The sequence below is a fragment of the Diadema antillarum genome, unplaced genomic scaffold (assembly GCF_040938485.1).
Source record: "Diadema antillarum isolate AM-2024a unplaced genomic scaffold, OU_Dant_1.0 seq00000565_RagTag, whole genome shotgun sequence".
In the NCBI taxonomy this organism is placed as follows: Eukaryota; Metazoa; Echinodermata; class Echinoidea; order Diadematoida; family Diadematidae; genus Diadema; species Diadema antillarum.
In genome coordinates, this window is record NW_027271504.1 from 135,001 (window position 1) to 154,681 (window position 19,681).

At 37.0% G+C, this 19,681-nt stretch overlaps 1 protein-coding gene across 1 annotated transcript in view; it reads right to left on the bottom strand.

Moving 5' to 3' along the window:
* Nucleotides 1–19,681, bottom strand: part of LOC139735134 (carboxypeptidase B-like) — a 34,849-nt gene that overhangs the window by 2,792 nt on the left and 12,376 nt on the right. Inside the window, exons 3-8 of the mRNA XM_071645898.1 lie at nt 10,003–10,248; nt 8,142–8,246; nt 6,063–6,167; nt 5,575–5,685; nt 1,367–1,466; nt 385–602 (exon numbers count right to left, since the gene is read on the bottom strand). Coding sequence (XP_071501999.1) covers nt 385–602; nt 1,367–1,466; nt 5,575–5,685; nt 6,063–6,167; nt 8,142–8,246; nt 10,003–10,248 — 885 coding nt within the window. The remainder of the gene's footprint in view (nt 1–384; nt 603–1,366; nt 1,467–5,574; nt 5,686–6,062; nt 6,168–8,141; nt 8,247–10,002; nt 10,249–19,681) is intronic.

Here is a 19,681-nt window from a genome sequence, read left to right on the forward strand (position 1 = left end):
TGACCTTAAAAAAAACCCCAACAACACCGCCCCTCTCACTTCGCCTCTCTTTTAAGATCTAGAACAAATCAACGACCCGAATCCCCCCAAACTAGAACCTAACTTTTAAAAAAACAAAGAATGTAAAAAAAACATGTAACTTTGGATAGGAGGAGAATCAATGAAGGCACAAGGGTAAGAGGTTATCCTCGATTGCTCTCCTCATTTCAGTTCCACAACAATGTGTGTGTGTTGGAATAAAGTGGCATGGTGTTTATAAACCAGAACTATAGATCGACGTGACAAGTGTACAGGAATGGCAAAGTGTATGGACGGTGATGTCATGAAGTGAATACAACAAAGATCCTGGGTGGCCAAAGATCAGGGCCACATCACAACTAGTACCTGATCAGCCATGTCCTCTGGATCGTCTACTTCGGCTGAGAAGGACCACGGCGAGATGATGAGCTGTGAGTAGCTGTGCCAGTCGATGAACCAGATGAAGTCCTGTCCGCCAGCTTTTATCTCCCTGAGGAAATCGACCACAGCTTCGACCTCCTGTTCGGAGAGAGACTCCGTGCCGCGGTAAACGTTGGAGCAAGGAAAAGCACTCGTGCCCTCTCCTGGAAATTGGGTAAACAACATAAGTGAATGATCAGCGTCATGATAAGCGTAAGTCTCAACGCATCGATTAAAACATCCTCATTTGAAGGGTGATATGATACGAAGAATTCAGAAAAAAAAGGCACAAAAAATATTAATACACTGTACTGCAGGGGGGGGGGGGTGAATGTGCAGCATTAACAATTTGAATTGTGTTTTTCGTTGCCTCGTTTGTTTGATTGGTTGGTTTTATTTCTGCTTTTTCAAATCACACGTAACAAAGACACAGACATGCATTCTGAGCTTTACATTAAATAATGAATAAGTCTTCGCATACTGTATTACAAAATGATTCACAGGCCCGATTAAAAAAACAACAACAACTGTTAACTAAATAGCTAGATAGCGATTGAATAATCATTCAAAATAAATTACGTCATTACGACAACCAAAATGTAGAAGAAAAATAGAGAAGAAGGGGAATTTCAATTGATGAATTTGGGAATATTGTAAGAAAAGAAAAGAAAAGTAGGAGACCGCGATAATAAGCAGCTGCTTGACATGGATCGAGACCACGGGGTAAAATCAAGATTAAATTTGACTTACATAACTATGAGGGACACGTACGTACCTACAAAATAAATTAAAAATCAACTACAATAAATTGTTCGAATATGGTTGATACGACCCAGTAATCAAATGCCGGCATCATCCGAATAACTGAGTTTATGAAAGGGGCATTAGGAACAAATCAGTTGTCATAACGTTGTTAAATGAGCGATACCTCCCCACTCGTATGGCCAGTTCCTGTTGGGATCAGTGCCTGTGCATCCTGAGCCAGTGTCTTGTGTATTGCTGGAGCGAGTTTTACGCCAGAGGCGGTCCTGCACAGCGTAAGGTATGTAGTCCATAAATAAAAATGAGTAAAGGTGCCACAATGGCCACTCAGAAATCTGCCTGTCACCACTATACAAATGGGTCTGTCGCTGTAGATATTATGATAAACTGTGTACACATTACCAGCTTTTATCTGACACTGGTTTGATTTACAAGATCAAAATTACAGAAATTTATTGAATTTCTATATCTAACAATCTATCACAAATGCACAATTCCGATGACTTTGTCAACAACAAAAATGAGGTGAATTGTTTATGAGAAATCATGAATGACATAACAGAGAAAAATGACAAGGACAACTGCTGGAGAATATGAAAGCCCCCTCCCCTCCCCCCCCCCCCAAAAAAAAGAAGCAGAATTGAACCAATATTCATCTTTATTGTATATTTTAACTTATCTATCTCATGAAAGATTAGTTCCAACCAAAGAGTACACGCGCTTCTATGCTCTTTGGATTCAACTCTCAAAAATAATATTAGTTTTGAAAAAGAATCCCCTTTTGTTCTAACTAATCATAGACCAATTAATAAATTGCCCAGCATCTCTAAAATTTGGAAATTATATATATATATATATATATATATATATATATATATATATATATATATAGCAATAATAAAGTCACAACAGAGGAATGCAGGGAATGCATTGATAGCCAATCTTGATTTAATGAATAATCCGAATTTTCGAGGAACCTTCCTCTTCTTCAGGGATGACAGTGCGAATTCCCTGAAGAAGAGGAAGGTTCCTCGAAAATTCGGATTATTCATTAAGTCAAGATTGGCTATCAATGCATTCCCTGCATTCCTCTGTTGTGACTTTATTATTGCTATTTCTAGTACTGCCAATACGCGGAACAACTACAATATATATATATATATATATATATATATATATATATATATATATATATAAACATACATGTTGGGGGGGGGGGGGGGCTGTGGCATAGTGGATAAGACTCCCGACTCCCGATCGGAGGACTCGAGTTTGAATCCCGCCCGGTGCTTACGTCCTAGGACAAGGCGCTTTTACCCACCATGTCCCTCTCGACCCAGGTGTATAAATGGGTACCTGGCAACGCTAGGGTAATAATAATGGCAGACCCCTCTGGTAGAGCAGTGGTAACGTTAAAGAGGTTACCCTGGGTAAATAAACCTTATTATTATTATTATTATTATTATTATTATTATTATTATTATTGTTATTGTTATCATTAATATTATACGATTATATACATATATATATATACGTATATATATATATCATATATATATATATATATATATATATATATATATATATATATATAATGTTTGATATCAGTTGCGTAATTTAAGTTTCATAGGGAAATATTTGCCTTAATCTGCAGCTGAGATACTTATTCATGCTTTCATTTCTTCTCGGTTGGATTTTTTGAATTCATTGTTGTGTAATCTTCCAAAAAAAACAAAAAGATGTCACAAAACTTCAACGGTTGCAAAATTCTGCTGCCCGATTGTTAACTTTTACTAATAAGTTTGATTCCATGTCACCAGTTCTCCGTTCCTTACATTTGTTACCTGTTGAAAAAAGGATTATTTTCAAGATTCTGTTATTAGTACATCATTCAGTTCATTCTTTTTCCCCCATATACATAAGTAATTCTGTTCAAAAATACAAGCCGACACGAAGGCTACGTTCATCATCAGATACATTCTTACTCCAAACACCCAGAGTAAAACATGGATAAAGTGATCGTGCGTTTTCCGTTATGGGACCAAAATTGTGGAATCAGTTACCTCTTCAGTTTAGGGAACTGTCATCTACAGAGTCATTCAAATCCAAACTTAAAACTTATCTGTTCCTTTCATACTGAGGACTGTAATTGCTGTATGCTGTATGTCATTAATATTGGACCAATATTGTATTTTTAATTGGTATATGTTGTATTCTTTATTTGGCATATATTTATTTTTGTTTACCATTTTCTTCTTTGTTGAAATGTTTGAATATGTATATGCATGTAAATATATCATATCTTTTCATTTTTGAAGCGCCATGAGCACTGAAAAGTGGACCTGTGCGCTATACAAGTAGCCAATATTATTATTATTATTATTATATATATATATATATATATATATATATATATATATATATATGTAGCCCAGATGGCCACTAGCACATATAATAAAGAATGAAATAGAATATACAGAATAGGATAAAAAGTAAAAGAAAACAAAACACTGCAGTTGTTTTCCTAGTTTTCCCGTGACGTCAATATGAATCAGTCTTTTCCCCTTCTTGGAGTTTATGAAACCCTTTATTTTGCTTTCAGCTAGACTTCCTTTTTTTTTTTGTCAATTCTCCTCTCCCAAGAAAAGTTATTGGTCTTAGGAATTCATGAGTTTGACAATGGCTACTTTCCCCCGCTTGTGGTCAGTTCACTGCACTCTCCGACCCCAAAGCCCCAGTCCAGATTACGGGAATGATGTGTTTTTGCCCTCTGATCCCTAAACATGAATGACCCTCTGGGCTGGAATGTCGTTTTCCTGCCTCTTATTTCAATGTACCTTATTGGAGTAGGTCAGACAGGAATTCCAAAGTCAAATTCAGGGACAACGACCCAGAACAATGATGACGATAACGTTGGACGTCATAAGGACACTAGCATTCATTTGGTTTATCATTTTATTACCCAAGAAACAATAAAGTCTTGACCAGTGGTTACAGAGAAGACGGAAATAAAGAAACTAAAAGACAGTGGGCGAGTTAATCAGAAATTGAGATGAATCAGAGAAAATTGAGTTCCACAAAAACAACTGGGAGGAGCCAATGGAAGATCTGACCAATAAGAAATTAATTTCCAGTGAAAATCACACCCCAAAATAAGATTGAGCCATTGAAATATTTTTAGGGAAAGGATACCAATATAGAAAAAAAGACCATATTTGAGCTGAGATTAAGAGAGGGGCAAGAGAGATTGAGGAGCTACGTGATTAGAGAGACCGGAAGATAGAGAAGGGGCAAGAACAGTTGGAGACCACACAGATAGAGTCAGGAGATCCCCTTCCTTGTACATGTTCCCCTCCATCTTAATCAACTATATCGACGCTGTGAATGCGACGAGGATCTTGGTTGGACTGCCCAAGAGTTAATGAGGTAGCCGGTGAACAACGACAAGTCGAGAAACGGTCCATCACGACAAGACAGAGCTTTGGTTTACCCAAATGCAACAAACTCCAAATAGTCAACTGGTGTCATCGGAGATGTTGAAGCGCCCTGTCAGACTGACACGAAGTGGACAATGATGATAATGAAATGTTAAATGAGCCAGTGAAAGCAGACCGCTCGATGGACGCCCCAGCCCCGCTGACGAGATCGACAATGACATGCAGACGACGACCTCATTCGTCGACCGTACCGATGTCGAGATAAGTGGCCACACCCACTAACATCATTTTCCCTACTAACCAAATCCCTTCCCTTCCCATAGCATAAGATGTTACATATGAAGTAATGGTCTCCAAAGGTGTAGAAGAGTTAAGTGATGAGTGAAATGTTCAGTTGCATTCAGAAGGAAGAAGCTTGTGTAATCTTGTCTCTATTTCAGACCTACGGGAAGGCAGGTCGTTGAATAAATATGCTGTTAGCAGCATTGACATTATCCATGTAAATTTTATCCTTCTCCCGCATTTTATATTCACTGTTGTTGTGAAGCAATATCTAGTCTCTTTCTAACTTTTGAGAAATTTGATGATGATTGGTGTCTATGTGATTACCTAACCCCCGACCAGTACAGAAAGAAGCTAACAGACCAGACCAACATTTATCCGCCTCTGTACAACATTGGTCGCCCCTTGAGACAAGTAGGGTTTGGGGGTTAGACTAATATATATGTATATATATATATATATATATATATATATATATATATATATATATTTATATATCATTTTTCTTTTGGTGGCCATCAGACCATACATTTTCTAAAAAAGTGGTGGCCCGTCGAGCTGTGATATATCCCTATATCATAATAATTCATACTTCAAAACATACAAGCGGAGTAGATAGGAAGAGAGGAAGAGGGAGAGAGGAGACATCACTTACATCTGACCACGTGTATACATATCCGTCCACGTTCAGAGATGGGACAATGTACCAGTCTAACTTGTCGATGAGTTCCTGGACGTCTAGATCAGTACCGTAGTCGCTAAGCAGCTATAGACAAGTATAAAGTAAGCAAAGGGAAATGGTGATGATCAGCCTGATATCTTTGACAAGGTGTTTTATGCACTGTGTTCATCTTGGTGACCTAACTCATGCTTATGTTTGGGGTAAATGATGGGAACATTGAAATAGTTCGACGAGGCTTCTCTTGTTAAACACACCACATTCATATCTATAGACCTATCTTATCCTATATATACGTATTGCTATAGTGCTAATACTTGTCCTATACCGAATATAGGAATAACAAAGTTTTAACGATAATACACACACTTCTGAATTCAGTTATTGTTTTTCTAGCATAATCTCATTTTCATCTGCTGATGTTGAAATGTGTGGGTTTTTTTTTCCAAAAATATCTTACTCACATTGGCAGTCATGTACATGACAGTTGCAGGAGATATCCACTCCCTGGCATGGATGCCACCCTCGAAGTACACAGCCGGCTTACTGCCACCGCCCCCTGACGAGATCTGAAGAGAGAGAAAGAGTCACGTGACGACTTTGTATATGTCGTCATTTAGTGAATCCATTGCATAAGAATATGCACAGGATTGGCAGATTATGATGTTTGATTTGATTTGCATGAGGATGGTTGAGGTGGGTTGAAGGAACAACCCTGATGGAAAGAACAGAGGGTCCCACAGAGTGTTCACAGTGTGTTCACATAGTCGGCAATGTGGGAACTCTCGAATTTAACCCGTTCGATACTAAATTCTGAAATCCTCATAGACTTAATAAACAGGCTCCAGGTTCCTATACGAAACGGGTTGATAGTGTGAAAATTATTTCACACTTTGGTGTATTGTATTGTATTGTATTTATTTATTTTCAGTCATTGAAAAGATATACAAAGAAAGACATATTACATGAAATAGGCCTTCAACGGAGGGATGACCCTACTCAGCACTGTTATCGCAACAGCGCTGTTTTACAGAGGGGTCCCTTACATGAGCAATATAAACAAACAGTATAGTTACATAGAAGAAAATACAAACATTCAGAGAAATATTTCAGCTGTAATGTTTCACAGTGTTCAGGGTGTTCACATAGTATAGTTCTGTTTAACCCTAAAAAGGCCGGGGGGGGGGGTTGAATCAACCCCCCCCCCCTCGACATTTTTCGCGACTACTCCGCCGCGCGAAATTTTTTGACTGCGCCGTTCGCTGATTTTTTACTTTCAAGTCTCACGCATCTTTTGACGCCATTTTCGCGAAAATCGCGCATACCGTTACAACGCCGCATAACGTTTTATACATGCCTGTCAAACCGAAAAAGGCTCAAAAAGTGATTTTGTGTATAAAGTCTATGCAAATGGAGTTTTCTCTTCTTATTCATAAAGATATGATTATTTTCACTTTCATTGGCTGAAACTAATTAATTTTAGCATAATTATGCTTGAAATAGGTTCTGTTATAAATTTTGCGGAAAACAATGATAAAACAAAAGGTCGAAAAACAAAGAAATACATAAGAAATTCATAAAACAATAAAATACATCAGAAACTGATTTTAATACCAAAGTTTTTTTCAAGTACATTGTTAGAATACTACAAAGAATGTTTCACCACAAATTAGGATTCTAGGAGCTTTAATTTCTGATTTAGAGCAAAATGTATGATTTCATGCACATAATAGCATAATTAACTATTATGACGAAAATTTCCATTTCTTTTTGTATAGCTTGGTAGATTACCCCACAGGTAATGCACGTGCCAAATTTCATGGCGATTGCGCGATCGACGGCCGAGATCTCGGGGGGGGGGGGGGGGTTGAATCAACCCTTCCCCGGCCACAGAACACCCCAAAAAGCTCGGCCTGGTTAGGGTTAACACTATGACTTGATGATTCACAATGTGTTCATGACATTACAACGCTTTTTATCCCACTAAAGTATGTTAGACCAGTAGGATTACTTGAATTTTGAACACGTGACCGAGAGATGCTTTTCTCCAAGCATCCATGCGGTGTTAGTATCACATAACTATGTGATATACTTTATAGTAAGCACTTTTTACCATACCCGCGATTGGCCACTGCCAAGTCCGCGAGATGCGGTTCTAGTGGCACACATCCGTACACATCACATAATCATCGACACATCAGTGTCGCCTAATAATTGTTATAGTCTTAAGTCTTCACTGCCGCGGACAGCGGTTGTACCGCCTGTGTTGTAATATTCAACACGATTAGAAACTAAAAATCTGTGTGGTTGATGGAATACATTTTTTATCAAATTTCAAGTTTGATGTGGGATATAGACCAAATAATCATCTCCTATTTCTCGGGCATTTGGGATGGATAAAATCTAACATAGTTTCCAAAAGGGAAGGGAATGATAGGAAGTTGAGACAGTTTTCAAATGATGAGCAGATGGACACAGACGGGTAAAGAGAGAGAGGAATATAATGTCTTTATCATTTGTTCGCTTCAGTGCAAAGATCTCACCTTTAATCCGGAAATTACTCGGCCCTCATATGATTCACTCGGCAGCTCGAACCTTGTCACCAGACTACTATACTCAGCCACCACGTCGTTAACCCATTGCTGGATCTGAAATTTAAGTTAAAATTTCATCTCAACCTTCTACTCTGTTGTACATTAAGTTAAACATACAGTTTATACATAAATTTGCTACGAAAGCAAAGCTCTCTGGTGGAGGGATAGGAAATAATTTCATATACATATACATTTAAAAGTACAATTATGTATCTACATAATTTATGTATGGATAAATATGTATTATAAATATATATATATATCTTTATATACATATATATCTTTATATATATATATATATATATATATATATATATAATATATATATATAATATAATATAAAGATAAGCGAGAGCGCGTGTGCGTCTGTGGCATGCTGGTAAAAATTGTCACGACGAAAACCTCATCAAGTGGACGATATATTTTTTTTTATTCATTTAAATCCAATTCAAGTTCTATATAAATTCTTAGACCTCAAGCTTACAAATCATTGAGCGTGCAGGATATTGGGCATGTAAAAACAGTAGGCAAAATAAAAAACGCAAGGGTATATCATCAATAAAGACAGCAAATTTCGAATCCCCCTTTTTTTCATTTCACACATGCATGTTCACATGCATGTTTTTTTTATTTTCATTTCCAATCAAACACAGGTTATACACTTTGACATGATTACATACATTGGAACATAATAATACATATTGGTTCTTAAAAGAACTTCATGGAAATGGAAATTGAGGGGCTGCTAAAAAGCGAATTTGTAGATTGCAGTCCCCTCACTTACGTTACATTACTACATTACATTAATTAAATATATGACTTTATAACACAATACAACGATACATGTACCGTACAAGCTAATCATTGAAAGTATACAGTTTTCATTCAATCGAATCGGATGGTTACATGAAGTATACGATTTCACATGTATACACACACACATAGACATAGACATAGACATAGACATAGACATACACATACACACAAGCACACACAAGTACACACATACACATACGCACACACACGCACGTACACACACATGTATGCATCCACATACATTGTGCACACACAGAAGAGAGTAGGGAAAGAGAGGGAGGGGGAAAGGGGGGAGTAGAGAGAGCGAAGGGCAGGTCAGCATTCTCGATGTAGGGTGAAGAAAAAAGAACATTTTTGACAATATAAAAGTTATAAAACAGGAAGAACCTAAAATTTTGAAACGATAGGAGGGGAGGGGTTCATTGCACACAAAATTTGAACTATAGTTTCGTAAGTCAGTCCATTATCAATGTGCAAACGGTATGGATGAAACCTATAGAGTTACATAATTATACGTATACAGCAGCCAATTAAGTAAACAAAAGTAATAGTTAATTACCCATGAACAGACATGGGTATTGGCACAAACAATACGTATCACATATGAGAACAGCCCAAATAATATATCCATACTGTCATGGAATCGATCCCAAACACATTGTGATGAATATAAGTAAAAACATGTAGTTGAGCATCTTAATTTCCTATTCCCTCTTTTATGATGTGTGTGTGCAGGGGCGGATTCAAGGAATTTCGTAAAGGGGAGGCGCCTTTACAAAATTATAGGGGGTGCACGCCCCCTTTTTTTCTTTTGTTAAAAAAAAATAAACCCCCTTCTGGATCCACCACTAGTGTGTGTGTGTGTGTGTGTGTGTGTGTGTGTGTGTGTGTATTAGAACTGGATATCATTTTCTCTCAACGGCAAAAAGAGTTATTGATCATGTAATTTGTCAATCACCATATTGTCATCATCATTGTGCTATCCATATCGTACCTCATCGTAGGTGTGATATACGTAGTAGTCAAAATCGCTCAGGGCTTGGGTGGAAGGTTGGGAAGCCCGTCGTTTTACTCGTTGTTGTTCCTGAGAAGCTAGAGTAGCCCCGACATCGGCCGTCATTACCGTGAATTCCAATCCCTTGGCTGCCAGAGTGTCGCGGATGTCCGCCTGGATGGCCGGTGGAACCATGATGTCCACCGTCGAGCCGTCTATCTGTTTAACGTCTGACCAGAAGTCGAGCTGTATATACATACGAGGGACATATTTACAGTAATCTGTTAGGAATGACAGAGCCAGTTAACCAACCCAACGGGTACCTTAATCATCCTGACAAGTCGAAGATACAATAATTTTATACCAGTGCTGTATACAGAGCATTTTGACAGTCCTAAGTACACAGGTAATGGCTGTCTTGTCGGGACTGTTCCAACCGCATAAACAGATGTTTTGAAATGCTAATTCGGGGAATTTATTAAGTAGGTCCTACTCAATATCATTTTTTTTAAATTGTATTACTGAAACTGCACTGGTCTTACAGTTGAGACACAGTAAACACATCCATATGTTTATTTTCATGTTTCACATCACATCTGTACAATGTCATATCATTGTCATATCAATATCACATAATTTCAATGCCATCGGTAAGGAAATTCTGCATCTCTTTCTTACCATGCCAACCTCGGTCATAATTATCGACTACAATGATGGCCAGCGTTCTGAAAACTTAAAAAGCTTAAAGAGTTATAACATCTATTCCACGATTTCGTTAAAAACCTTTTAAATTATCCAGAGAAAAGCAAAAATCAATGTTTTTTGGAAGAATAATTGGTGTGAACAGTTAACTTCAAGTCAAATAGTCCACATACTTATGACTGACACGATTCCTGAAACAAAAACAAATCCAATAGATAAAAAAATAGATCAAAGAGTCTAAATCTAATTTCATTTGGCAAACAAAAACTCTAGAAGTGAAAGGAACAACCATGACAAAACAGTTTAATGGGAGGAGTGAATATTCAAATTGTTGAGTTACAAATCCCAAAACTCAGCTTTCGACGGGAATGCCTTGGGCGCACTCTTAATGCAAAGAGATTGAATATGAGTAAAATGGCTTTCAACTGGTTGAATCTTTTTGGTACATGATATCTTTTACCAATTCAATTTTGGATATTAGGAATATGAAAAACAGATATGTATAAAGAACTTCCAATAATTGACACTGAAATATGACAGGTTTTGTTATACTAAGTAATCCTATATGTTTGATATATGAACGGAAGGTAAAACGAGTATAATGCAAATTTTTCTTGCATCACTAAAATGAAACTTGTCATCAAATCGTATCAAACGGGATCTTTTACTTCTAAAAGATACTGTTTTTTTTCAAGAATAAAAATTTTATATTCATAACAAAAAGAAATCAAAACAAGGAAATATAAGCAAAAAAAAAAGATTTTTGATATACTTTATTATTTCAAGCTCTTCCTGAATCATTAAGATGTGATTGTACAGCAACATCTACTATCGATATAGCAGTAGAATATTTAAATTTTCTGTTATTTGTACAATTATTAGAAGAAAAACATAATCTTATTTATGATACCTCAAAGAAAAAAATTTACGACTTTTCTATTTATGTGGGCACGATTTAACAAAAACAATTGGTAAATAAAATGGAAAGAATATTAGTTGATTGACCGCTTATTCGACGAATGTATAAAAAATAAAATTATGTTTCTGTAAAGAGAACATATTGAGGTAATTTAATTTCAAGATTATGTATAATCTATTATTAGTAAATCAGTAAAGATGGCATATAGTCTGGGTGCCAAAGGCTGAACCTTGTTTTACCGTCCACCAAATGTTTATTGATGGTTTTACCCTATTTCGGGTGTGCTGAATCCGAATCTGGATGATGCAACTCTTGCATCCTTGCGGATTTTGAGATATTCAAGATGGCCGTCAAAATGGCCGCCAAGACCGAAAATTCCCATGTATTTCCTTCTAAATGGTGAGAAGTTCAAAACAATTTATGGTTCTAAGCTATTTCAACGGTGCTAAATCCGAATCTGGATGCAACTCTTGCATCGTTAAGGGTTCTAAGATATTCAAGATGGCCGCCAAGATGGCCGCCAAAACCGAAAATTCCCATGTACTTCCTTCTAGATAGTGAGAAATTGAAAACTATTGCTGGTTTTACCCCAGTTCGAGGGTGCTGGCACAGAATCTTGATAAAACTCTTGTATCCTTATATAGTGTTTTTTTTAGATAACAAAGATGGCCACCAAAATGACCGCCAAAAATGGAAACTCACATGTAGACCCCCTTTTTTCTTCTAAATGGTGTAAAGTTGAAAACAATTGATGGTTTTACCCTATTTTGAGTTTGCTTAATTTGAAGCTGCAGGATACAGCTCTTGCATCCTTAATGGTTTTGAGATGATAAAGACGGTGTAATGGTGTAAAATTGAAAACAATTGGTGGTTTCACCCTATTTTGAGGGTGCTGAATCTGAACCTGGTTGATGCAACTCTTGTGTTTTGAAGGGTTTTGAGAATTCCAAGATGACCGCCAAAATAACTGTTAATATTGGAATTTTTTAGATCCTATTCAGCACCCTCGACATTTTGTTGTTGCAACTTTTGCATTCTTTAGGGTTTTGAGATGTCAAACATGATCGCCAAGATAATTGGCAGAAATTGAAATCCCAATGTTAACATTTTTTTTTTCTAAATGGTGAAAATTTGAAAATAAATTGATGGTTTTACCCCATTTCGAGGGTGCTGAAGGTTTTGAGATATTTACAAATGTCCTGCATAAACGGAAATTCCTTAATATTTTCTCATAAACTGTGAAATATTGTGCTATAACTTGAAGCGAGGGATTAAACCCAAGGTGAAAAGCAATAATCCGTATTCTTGAATTCAACTCGGTTGAGCAAATTTGTCAAATCAGCCAACAATGGCATCCAAAATGACTGTCACAATGGTATTGTAATACTGAGATATTCCGATATGTCTCAAACGGAACTTTAACACGTAATGAAAAAAAAATGATATTGACATCATACTGAAACGTACAAACACAAAGATACGACTGAAAATTTCTTTATGCACAATTGTTATAAAGCAATGCCTGTGGTAGCCAATAAGGGCTCCACAGACTGATGTGAAGTTAATCCTTTTTGGCTATAAGAGTAACATCAAATTATGGCCTGCTGGTATTTGGTGTTGAAATTTGTCTTGTATTGTTGTGAGTCTCGTCGTGTACTCTTATGAAACTTGTGGCATAATGTGATTACGTCAGATTACTACAGTAGATATCAATATCAGGGTAATTTCAAAAGCACTCTGCGTGATTGCGATATTCGCGTTTTTTCCACCCCTCGTGTGTATATATGATATTGTCGTTTGGGCGACAAGACCCTGTATCTGAAATTTTGGTGAAAATGACTTTTTTGAATAAACAGTCAGATAATCAGTTAATGATGTCCTGTCCAAACCTTAGCTGTCTTACCCCAAAAATGAAGCTACAATGGCACGTAAAAGGAAAGGTTCTCTCATTTGTTATAGTGCTTTAGCTGCTATGTTTGTTTGCTTTTTGTTTTTGTTTTTGTTTTTCTCTCCTGAACATATGTGATATTATGTAGATACGAGGTTTGTCGCCCCATATATATATATATATATATATATATATATTCATTCATTCATTCATTCATTTATTTTTCATTTCCAACAGAAACATATAAATATATTACAAAAATTGAATACAGTGCATAAATGTCATCATACAAAGTAAAGGATAAATTTACAGAAAACTTGTAGGTATAGGAAAATGTTGGAAATTGGGGAGGAATGCTAAAAAGCTGATCTTGTAGGCTGCATTCCCCCCACACGTAATACAAGAAATTATATGATCGATAGACTGATAAGCATTGATAATGGATGAAACAAAGAAACTAAGACAAAAAGATCTATAACCTAACTTATCCGAAACAAAAACCCTGAACAAATCCCTACACTAAGTCGCTGTCATGCCGGAAAAGAGAGGAGAGAAACAAAGTAGTATGTGTGTGTGTGTGTGTGTGTGTGTGAGTGTGTGTGTGTGTGTGTGTGTGTGTGTATGAGAGAGAGAGGGGGGGGGGAGAAAGCAGCTTAATGCGTGGAGTGAAGATAAAAGACAAAAAAAAATAGAAGGACACGAGAGGTAGTGGATGGATGGAGCCGCTTAGCTGTAATTTCAATAGAATATAAGGTTGGATTTTACACTTCTTTGCAACCAATAAAGAATCAACAATTCTTATAACTATTCAAAATATTTTTCTTCAGATTACTCTTAAAAGAACTTAAACTTGGAGATATCCTCAAACTGTTAGAAAGGTTGTTCCAATATTTAGGTCCAGCAAATGTAAATATAGATTGTGTAAATATTGTTCTAGTTAAAGGCAGATGGAATTCATCTGAGTGACGAGTTGGATATTTATGGAACGAGCGGTTTCTCGCAAACATGCTTGTGAAGACAGACGGCAACAAATTATTAGAAAGTTTATACATAAATTGGCCAAGAGAATAATAATAAATATCAGTTATCTTTAAAATTTTGTTTTCAGAAAATAAAACATCGGTGTGGGCTCTCCAAGAAACATGACAAATTATTCGAAGAGCTTTTTTCTGGAGACGGGACAGTCTGTCGAGATATGTTGGATGTGTGTTCCCCCAAGCTATGATGCCATAATTCAAATAATAGTAGAGGCTACTATGTAATCCCGTGAGATTTTTGTGCCAAAATTGATTTTTTTGGCTAACTTTGTCAATTTGGGGGTGCTGAATCCAAAAAACTTTGATTCCATTTTTTCCAACCACGTCTTCAGCCGCCATTTTGAATTTCAATATGGCCGCCATAGCAAACTGTATTTTGACCCATATTTCGTAAAGTGAGCATTGTTGAAGCTTCAAATTTGGTGCAAAATGTATGAGTGTGGTGTCAGACACTCTGATATATCTTTTTCTGATATTGTGGATTGTTTTGATACAATTTCTAGGCTGCCATCTTGAATTTCAAAATGGCCGCCATGGGAAACTGTAATTTGACCCATATCTCATAAAGTGAGCATTGTAGAAGCTTCAAATTCGGTTCAAAATGCCACGTTGTGATGTCAGACACTCTGATATATCTTTTTCTAATATCGTGCATTGTTTTGTCCAGTTTGTAGGCTGCCATCTTGAATTTCAAAATGGCCGCCGTAGCGTTTTTACCCATATCCTAGGTTGCAATTATTGTAGAAGCATCAAATTTTCAAGAATGCGCATGCTTGTGGTGTCCAACGTTCCAGTACAGCTGGTTCCTAATTGTGGATCATTAGACAGGTAACCATGTTGAAATTCAAGATGGCTGCTATATAGAAAACATATAATACTGTTGTCAGCGCCTTAGATGAATATGCCAGAATAGTTCTAGTTAGACCGAATTCATTTCCATTTCAAGCAGAATGACAGCCATCTCTCAATTCAAAATGACAGCCATCTCTCAAAATGGTCGCCATAAATGCAAAATGTAAGGACGAGGTTCCAATGATGTCATCAAGCCATGCTGAGGGGCAAAAACTGAGCATGGGGGGGGGGGGGGGGGGCATACCCCTGTCCCATACATGTGGGCGAGCAAGCATGTAAGCGTTCAATCCCATATAGCCAGGCGGGTATATGCGGTTCCCGAATTGCGCGCTAAAGCGGTTTGTTTTTGCCTCTCAGGGAACACATCACTTTGCATCGTGGATCCTCGTTAATGATTACATTTAATCCCAGTATATTATATAAAATATTTGTACAAAAGCAACCATTGATACAATTGAAGGTGATCTTCAAAAACTTGATGCTGCCTCAAGAGATTGAAGACAAACAAGTAAAAGTCTCGCAATGGCAAGAAATGCCACGGTCACCCTACCAGGCACCCTATTCACAAGCTTGTTTGTTGGCCACAAACTAAAACTAGATTTGCTAGACACTAGATATATTTCTAAAATAATGCAGAATGAATAAGGAATGAGTAGCCTCTTTCCTGATTGCCCTTGAGTGGGTCATCTTCAATTATTAAAACTTCCAAGATGCTTACTACTGTACAGCCCATGGTTCTAAAACAACAACGGAGCAATAATAGCTCAGTTCTGTGGCACTTTGCATGCATCAGAATTCCTCCTCAATTTAGAAAACCATCACATGAGGGTAATCTCAAAAATTGTCACTGCCTTGAAGCTGATGAATGTGGTGTTTGGCATTCAGCTATCGAAAACATGCAAGTGGGATATTCTAGAAAGAGATGAAAAGGGCAGTTTTCATCTTCTGTACTAAATTCGTATATAAGAGAATGAAAATATATTCATTTCTCGGATAGTATGAAAAGGCCAGACATTCAGCTTGTGCAATCAAAATACACCATGTATAAGATTGGATCCAAAGTAAGCATAAGAGGATCACCAACTTCTCAAAACATTTTCTACTGGTTCTACAATCTAATAGACCTGTCATTATCCAGTCATTGCTGGACGATACAATTATCGGAAGGTATAAGTTCTAAGTAATTCCACAATCATTCTTCATCTCATAATTTCATGGCCTTCTCCTCATTCTCACTAACAAAGGTTCATTTTTCATACCCATGCCTTAGAAATCCACAAAACTGAGCCAAATAATCGGCCTGACAGTTGAAATATTGAGCAGTCATTTCTATCTGACACAGAGACCACATCACGGAAAGAAAAGAAACAAAGGGTTCATCAAAGATGCCATGGGAGCTGTCACCTGTCACTCACAACGAGGAAACAGATAGCCTCATTCCATTGTATGTATTAGATGCTACTTCAAGAGCAACGGTAAAATCAGAGATATTGATGATTATTACGTATACACTGACATTTCAATTCTCCTGATGGATCTTGTAAGTTTGCTTTACTTACCGCATTGCATGATGTGTGCTCCATCACTGGAAATTTGTTAAAATGATAAAAGTACAATTGACATTATTGAGAGATTATGTTCTGCAGGTTGTTGTGAAAAAAAAACCAACAACTATAAAGGTCTGCTTTTTCATGCCTTTCATGGTGCTGGCTGAAGTTGAAAATTTGAGGATGTCTCAAAGAGCAGATGGACCAAGAAGTATCTGAACCTGGAATCATGCAGAATGTGAAATGACACAGTCCATGTCTTCCAGAAGTTTGGCGTGGATGACTTCAACCAGGACAATCTCCCGCTTTACCCTAGTAGAGTCTTGATACAACACATCGAGAGAGCAAACCTCGTCAACTCTCACAACCTAATTTGTGCCTCTACTACAGGGAAATATGATATATTACATTGTAGCTATTTCCAGAGGGTATCCATAAACTGTTAAATGAAATACTTCCTACACCAACGAAATGCAAAAGTCATTGTTTCTGGAAGAATTTTATAGAACCAATCCTCCCCGTGCACAGCCTTAACCCTATAAAGCCCAAGGGGGGGCACATTGTGCCCCCCTACCAGATTTTCGTTTGCCACTCCTTCGTCCTTAATCCGATTTCAACCAAATTTGGTGACTTTTCCTAAAATCTTATTGCGAACATTTTGATATATAATTTAGCTATATTTGATGTTGCTGGTTGCCATGGCAACCATAAACTGACAACCATGTCAGTCAGATTTTGCATCTTTTTTCTGTTCCATTTCATTTCATAGCATTACAGTGTATGAAATGGATGTTTCTTGGCTGAAATTTGTTGAAGAAGCAAAATTTGAAGTAATTATGGTCCTGGAAAGTTTTTCTTATTATTTCCTTGTTTTTATGTGACAAAGGCATAAAACAATAGATATAATAGAGATAATTGAAAACAATAATATTTTCTACAGATTGCCCTTATATTTTGAGTTATTTTGATTCCTTCACCCAAGTTATGCCTCTAATTTGCAATCTCAAAATTCCACTATTATGCAAATATGAAATGTTATAACTATACATGTTCCAATCCCAAACATTTCATCTCAGGTCTCATAATGTATCACTATGTTGATATGAATAGCGCCCCCATGTGGTGACCTTGAGAAATTTCAAACATAACAACTAATAAAATTCCACTTGCTTATCATTTGTGGCAAATATGAAAATGGTTGGTCTATAATAAGACATATATAATGGGGATAAAGAAATTATACCGAAAAATCATGTTTTTAGCATATTTCCTATGTATTTCTTTATATTTTTATAAATAGCGCCCTCCATGGGTGACCTTGTGAAAACTCAAATGTACGGTCTTGTAGCGTATGAGTTACTCTACCCACGTGCCAAATATGACGATGATACATCAAATAATAAAAAAGTTATATAGGGGGGGGGGGGGCACAATGTGCCCCCCCCCCCCTTGGGCCTGCGAGGGGTCAAAATAGCTTGGGCTTAATAGGGTTAAAGTGCTGTGACTTCAAAAACTCATGCAGGGAATGAGCCTAGAAGACATTATATCTATTAAAGTGACTATCCCACAAATTTTTAGAATATAGGGCTAATATTGTTAAGTCTACAACAAAATCGTCTAAACGGGGCATTTAGTCACTCAGACACAATTATTAAGGGGTTATTTTGAAAGTCATTTGTTTTGACGTCAGAATCACATGATTTCCCATTCACAATTTTACCTAAACGCTACGCTTTCAAAGGAATGTTTCCCATGGCTGCCATTTTGCATTTCAACATGGCAGTGTACCTACGGGACAGGAAGTAGTCCCGCCTACGCAATTCACTGAAGTGATTGACTTGCACATGAGTGTTCTGTTCCAGCATGCTTGGGTTTGCAGTTTCATGATCTTACTGTACCAAATATGGTCGAAATCCATCTTGAATTTCAAGAGTGGCGGCCAATGCAAATAATCCATTATTACAGAATGTATAGGCCCTATGTGTGTGTTTTAAAAGAATGTACACTGTAAGCCACCATAGACATTCATTGCTTGTAACCAGAGATATTAGCTGAAAAGCAGCCATTTTGAATGTTAAGATGGTCGCCTCGAAAGTGATCTGCAATTTCAGGGAGGGGAAAAGTGCATCTGAATGTTCAACATTATAAGCCTGGTTTATGCCCAAAATGTGAATTTTGTTTATTGCTTACAACAGAACCTGGCAACATGAGATATTGGTCAAAATATACGTTTTGGTATGGCGGCCATTTTGAATTTCAAGATGGCCACCTTCAATATCAAAACGATCCATCGTTTCAGAAAAAGATGTTTCAGAATGTCTGATAGCATACGCATGCTCTTTGCCCCGAATTACAACCTTACACAATGTATACGATATGAGATACAGGCCCAATTACATTTGTTATGGTGGCCATTTTGAATTTCAAGATGGCCGCCAATAAAATAATCCATCATTTAAAAAAAATGTATATGTTAGTATGCCTGACATCACAAGCATGCTTTTTACCCCGAATTTATACTTTCCATAATGCTTACAACCTTAGATATGGGTAAAATATATAGTTATGGCGGCCATTTTGAATTTCATGATGGCTGCCTAAAAATTGTATTGATACTATCTTCAGTATCAGACAATGGTGTACCAGAATGTCTGACATCATAAACATGTTTTTTTCATCAAATTTGAGCCTTCTGTGATGCTCACATTATGAGAATTGGGTCAAAATACAGTTT